The sequence below is a fragment of the Carex rostrata genome, chromosome 14 (assembly GCF_964058835.1).
Source record: "Carex rostrata chromosome 14, lpCarRost1.2, whole genome shotgun sequence".
Lineage (NCBI taxonomy): Eukaryota > Viridiplantae > Streptophyta > Magnoliopsida > Poales > Cyperaceae > Carex > Carex rostrata.
This window is the reverse complement of record NC_135931.1, coordinates 2,500,746-2,507,130: the sequence shown is the minus strand read 5'-3', so window position 1 is coordinate 2,507,130 and position 6,385 is coordinate 2,500,746. Positions and strand designations below refer to the sequence as shown.

Below are 6,385 nucleotides of genomic sequence, written 5' to 3'. Positions count from 1 at the left end.
TCTGTTGCTGCCTTCTGAATGAATAAGGGAGCCTTCTGAATGAATTTATAGCAGTTTATAACAGGAACTCTTACCCAGGGTGCGGACGGGTCGGCGCGAGGACCCGTTACGCGTGCGGATAGGTGCGCGTGACCAGGGAGAGTGCGGATCGGTCCGTATATTAAGTAAGAGTTCGGCTTTGAGATCCGTGCGCAGATTGGGTTAGAGTTCGTGGTGGAATCTTAATTCCGAATTAACGGATGATATTTAATTAATTCTGATTTATTCGGGTGGCAACTAAAAAAAACGGCAAAAGCTTGGTCTTTATCTTCGCTGCTTGAATTATATGCTTTCGTTGATGGAGCTTACAACACTAATCACTTCTTGGTTCATGGTGCTGTGAATTAATTACTTGTATAAAACTAAAAAATAATAATATAGAATTTCAAAGTCTTTGAGAATTAGTTAATTATTTTAAATTAATTACACCTTATAATGTGAATAATCTACTTCTTTTTCTATGTTAAACAAAATTTTAAACTAAATTAAACAACATTATAATTGTAAAAAAGAAGAAAACCAATTTTCTAATCAATTTTTCATTTATTTGCGGAACACCTATGCTAGATTTTCTCATGAAATTCCTGTTGCTAAACAGGCCCTAAAAGCTTACGAAAAACCCATGTCCATCACCTCCTCAGCTTTAAAAACTACGGTAGTACTAGAAGCCCATGTCCAAGTAATTTAATCTCAGTGTGGAAAAAACTCGGCCCAATTAGAGCCCAAAAATGTGTTGCGACTCCTACCTGGGGTGATACGGATTCCTCTTACCCACCCCTTAAACCCTAGCACTAGCAAGCAGCTTGCAACAGCGCGCGCCATGGGAGGCTTACCTGAGGAGAAACTAACAGCACTAGGAGAAGAGCAGAGGAAGGAAGGAGATGGCTTAGAGGAAGAACAGGATGTCAGCTTCGATACTCTCGGCCTAGACGAGCAGTTAAGTCGAGCTCTCAGGAAGCAGAGTATCACGGTAGCAACTCCAATTCAACGCGAGGCAATCCCACTAATTCTGGTTCGTATCTCTCTATTCTATTTTTCATATTGTTTGAATACCAATGCCTATTTGGATAAATACGTTGCTGGCTAGTTTTGCTACCTTCAGTGTATAATTGGGCTGAGTTCTTGAAGTTCTGAGGAGACGTTTTATTTAGGCGCTGTTGAGAGATTCAGAAGAGAACTCTGATCTTTTGATGATGTAAATATTTTGTTTTGCATGAGAAAAGATCATCTGTGGGATCATTTTCCTCCTCGTTAAATGAAATTTTGCAAAGATTTTGCTCATGAAGCATATTTTTTGTTTATTTCCTAACTGATGCTGATGCTGATGCTGATGCTGATGGAGTTTCTGAATTTAGGAAGGTAAGGATGTGGTTGCACGGGCCAAAACAGGCTCTGGCAAAACATTGGCCTACCTACTCCCCATGTTTCACGCTCTTTTGAAGTTGTGCTCTGAGAAGCACGCCACAAAAGCTTCACCTAATGTATTCGTTCTAGTGCCAACTCGTGAGCTGTGCCAACAGGTTAGTAGCCTTCAGTTATGGTTTGTTGTAAAAGCACCAATGAATTTTGTAATTGCAGAAACTCTTATTTTAAAATGGATGACCTTATAAAAAGAGTTTGCGCTCTTACAGAATTTTCTCAGAATATCTCTGTTATTGCAAGTTTCTTCTTATTTAATGAAGTGTTTGTAATTAGGGTTATAGCAACATTTTTTTAACTTTGATGATTGAGTTTAGAATTTAGAAGTAACTTGGTGAATAGGAGGAATGTGAGATTAGAAAGACATGAATTGAGTTTGGTGGAGATGATCTTCTTCACCTCTACTATGTATGGAAGTTGTGTTGAGAACTTGAGATTATTTAAGGGTCTAAGATGTAAATATTTTTCCTCAAAACATCCAGTTGATGTTCGTGCATTTTAGTTATGTGTGATTTTTGTTTCCAAGCAGAAGTCATGGTGCTTTTGCAAAAGCTGACAGATATTTTTAAACACCACCAGTTTCATTTACAAATGAGACAAGTATTTACACAGTTCTTCACTTTTTCAAAATCCTATTGATTATGAACTCCTTTTTTCCCTTTGTTTGCATAAAGGAAAAAAAACTCAAATGAAAGAAAATTGGCCAGTTTTGTTTTGTTACCTAGACAGTGTATGAACGGGTGGTGAACTTGAGCTTTGTTCATTAAAATTTCATCAAATTGCAAAAAAGAAATGGCTGGAGCATATATATTGATTTGCCATAATCTCTTTTCTTTAAATTTCTCTAATTAATGAATTGGCATGTTATAGGTATATCAGGAAGCATCGTCACTTCTGGAGTTCTGTACAGAAAAATTAAAGCTTGTGCAATTGACTGCTAGCATGCCTCCTCGTGAAATGGTTTGCTTTCCATCTATCTATCTACTCTCATACTAATGAAATCAGGCCATATAACTACTCCCTGCTCCCAGTAACTCAAAACTCCTTACCCCTAAATACAGACCATGTGGTTTTTCATCCTCCTTAGAATGTCCACTTGCTTATTTCGGTAGTTAAAATGGATGATAGCTGTCAACACTTGTCTTGAGTTCTAGACTCATTTTAGACCTAAAAAATGCACTCTTTTGAGTTGAAATTAGTACTCGATTTCTTTCCAAGATCACTATCTGAACCATCAGAAAATGCAGAACCTAAATGAAAACTTGCCCATTCATTTTCCTTTTTTTAAAAGTTGGTCAAAACAGTTGGGGTCTAGTTGGGGGTAACTATAATATTCCTAATGAAATTTATTGTTTACAAATAATCTTTGATGTGGAATTGTGAGTTGCTGGTTATCATACATATAAAAATCTAATCTTCAAAAACAAGGACCATCTCTTGTAATAGTTATATTGCCTTGTGCTCCTATTGACATAGATTTAATATGTAGAGAACATCCTTGGCGGGACCCCCAAATATAGTGGTGACAACACCAGCTTGCATTTCAACATGCATCTCTAAAGGAATACTCAAAGCTTCTTTAATCAAGGATTCCCTCTCCATGCTAATCCTTGATGAGGCAAGTCTTTTAATGCTAAACTGCTCAAACTTTTGCTAAATTGCTTTTAGGTGCTCATGCTCGACAAATATTAATTTCGCATGTTTTTGCAGGCTGATCTACTATTATCGTATGGATATGAGAAGGACTTGAAGGCATTAACTCCTCATATCCCTAGGAGCTGTCAGTGTATTCTCATGTCTGCTACTTCGAGGTTTTGATTCTTTTGTTTCTTTCTTGCTTTATTATATTTAAGCCTGATAGATTGTAAAATTTGGAGTCGAACATGAAATGCATAAGTATCTGACATGAAAAGCTAGAGATTTATCAACTTTATATTGATTTAAAATGTGCAGTACTGATGTGGAGACATTGAAGAAACTTCTATTGCACAATCCAGTAACTCTGACTTTGTCTGAAGTGGGTTCCTCCAAAGATGAGATTATTCCCAGCAGTGTCCAGCAATTTTGGGTTAGTTATCTCTCTCTGATAAAAGGAGGAATACTTTAGTATTAGTGTATGGCTAGGAATTTTCCATAGCTGCTCTTTATGACCTTTTTTTATTGTTTTTATTATAAACAGATATCTTGTAGTGCTCTAGATAAGCAACTCTATATGCTTGCTCTACTGAAGCTTGAACTTCTTCAAAAAAAAGTTCTGATATTTGTCAACACAATTGACATGGCATTTCGAATAAGGCTTTTCTTGGAGAAGGTATTATTTTCCACACTTTGCATGGAGAAGTAAAAACAAAGCAAATGTATTCCACAGCATAGCAACTTTATAAATTTTGTTTATTTCATTACTTAATGCATCCTGTGAAATTTGCAATCTCAGTTTCATTCATTGTAATCGTTGGCTTGTTGAACAGTTTGGGATAAAATCTGCTGTTCTGAATGCTGAGTTACCACAGAATTCACGAATTCATATTCTTGAGGCAAGTCTTCTTCACATTTTCTTTATCTTACTTCACCCATGTTTTTTTTTTTTTTTTGCTAAGGATGTATTTTTCCTTGTTTTCAGGAATTCAATGCTGGATTGTTTGATTATCTAATAGCCACTGATGATAGTCATTCGAAGGAAAAGGAGCAGATGAATAAAGAAAATAAATCAAAGTCAAGGAATTCCAGGAGGCGCCTCAAGCAAAATTTGGATTCAGAATTTGGGGTTGTTAGGGGAATTGATTTCAAAAACGTCTATACGGTTGGTGTTGCTCTTTCTGACATTAAAATACAATTTAGATACTTGAATGAAGTAGAAACTTCTTCTAGAATTGCATACCTGTGTGCTACAAGTTTCTTTTCTAATTTTTTCAGGTTGTTAATTTTGACATGCCCCAAACTGCTGCTGGTTATGTGCACAGGGTTGGGCGTACTGGCAGGGCCCATAACACTGGTACCTCTGTCTCCCTTGTAAGTAGCTCAGTGTGTTCTCTCTTAAAATTTAAAACAGCACAAGATCATTATACTTATTATTTTTATAATAGATTTCTCCAGAGGAGGAGGAAATACTCGAAGAAATAAAGAGTATGTTAGAGGCTGATAAAAAGGAACTATCTGAAATTATCGCACCCTTTCCTTTACTAAATAAAAATGCCGTCGAGTCATTACGTTATCGGGCTCAGGTAAACATAATTTCTCTTTAGAATTTTTATTTATGACTGAGCTTTGTAGGATATGTTTGTGAACGTGTAAGAAATTTATGAGAAATTTAGCCACTTTTTTCTATGCTCTCCTTGGGTTGATACAACAGGATGTAGCTAGAAGTGTAACTAGTCGTGATGTACAAGATGCTCGGCGGCAAGATTTGAAGAATGAAATTCTCAACTCTCAGAAGTATGTTTAACAGTCTTATTTCTTATTTAAGATAAAGAAATGCCAAATATGGAAATAAACGTTGAATAAATCTCTTGCTGCATATGAACATGCATATCATTGTTCAAGTGATTGTTCTTGAGGAAGTTGTAGATTTTTCTTTTACTCATTTGTCGTACCTATGGCTCTTTAAGTTCCTTAAGAAAGGGGATCTATTAACTGTTGTATTTTAAATTAGCCTTGTCCTGTTCAAATGACAAAGCAATATAAGGAAAAAAATATAGAAATGCTTTCTTTCATTTCTGGTTTATCTGTTATGCTTCAAGTTGAAACTGACAGTGTAATTACTCATGTAGGCTGAAGGCTCATTTTGTGGAGAACCCTAGAGATTTAGGTACATATTCATTAAATACTATTTTGATTTAGTATGCATATGCCATGGTTAATTGTCACTAAATACTTCTGAACACTTTTGTTTTGTCAAATAGATTTGTTAAAGCATGACAAGCTACTGAGCAGCAAAGTGATACCTGCACACTTAAAAGAAATTCCAGAGTACTTGGTGGATCCTACTACAAAGGAGGCAAGCCAGATTGTAAAGTTAACTCGGGCCGCAATGGGGATAGATAATGGCCCCAAGAAGAAACACCGACCTGGTTTTAGAAAGATATCTGGCAAAACCAGCGATCCACTTAGGACCTTCTCAGCAGAGGTATTGTTCAATTCTGGTAATTTGCAATATTCGTAGCAAAGTTTTATTAGGTGATATTTTAGTAGGTTACCTAGTAGCATATTGTTTGTTCAGAGAGGATCTGATAATAGATGTTCCGTAAGTATGTTGTGGGTTTTGATTGTTCAGAGGTTAAGAATCTAATTTTATTTAATTTCAGAGTGGAAAGTCTAGGAGAAGCGGAAAGAGGCGAAAAGAGGGTGGTGGAGATGAAAGTAGGCACAAGAAGAGGAGACCCAAACAAGCATCCTAAAAGTAGAATTGGGTTAGCTTCTATGTTATTGGCTTATTAAATTATTTTTGTTTTATTTATCCTCCGTGAGTACTTATAGTGTGCTTATAGGCTGCCTCAATTTTGTAGTTTATTCAATTATCGTCTTATAAACTAATTGTTTTTAACTTGCTGTAATCTAGATAAATGAATTAGCATTTTTTTTTTACTTACTGCTGCATTATCTGATGGATGCATCTATTATCTCTAGGTCTGTTATTAGATTAGCATTTATTATATTATAACTTAACCGCAGTTTTGGCTGAGTATCTCAGCTAGTTTTATTTTAATGAACTCTAAATTATATATAATATAAAAGAAAAAAAAAGGAGTCATCAACCAGGGATACCTTTTGTAGATAATGATCAAAAGCATTTTGGAATTGGGTCCATTACTGCAGCACGCTTGTCCCCTGTTCTGCTGATAAGTGATAACGAGTCACGAAGGTTGTACTCAATAACAATTCTCTGACTATGTTATTGGCTAATTTGACTGTGGGACATACTTGATAAAGT

At 35.8% G+C, this 6,385-nt stretch overlaps 1 protein-coding gene across 1 annotated transcript; it reads left to right on the top strand.

The window, feature by feature from the left end:
• The first annotated feature begins 815 nt into the window (after positions 1-815).
• Positions 816-6,035, top strand: LOC144565762 (P-loop containing nucleoside triphosphate hydrolases superfamily protein). The gene is made up of 15 exons (XM_078315587.1): positions 816-1,051; positions 1,395-1,559; positions 2,329-2,418; positions 2,948-3,076; positions 3,169-3,269; positions 3,412-3,526; positions 3,638-3,769; positions 3,927-3,992; positions 4,079-4,258; positions 4,372-4,467; positions 4,542-4,679; positions 4,808-4,890; positions 5,226-5,263; positions 5,358-5,581; positions 5,760-6,035. Exons 1-15 carry the CDS (start codon positions 860-862, stop codon positions 5,850-5,852), a joined length of 1,842 nt encoding a protein of 613 aa, XP_078171713.1. The 5' UTR covers positions 816-859; the 3' UTR covers positions 5,853-6,035.
• The last annotated feature ends 350 nt before the right edge of the window (positions 6,036-6,385 follow it).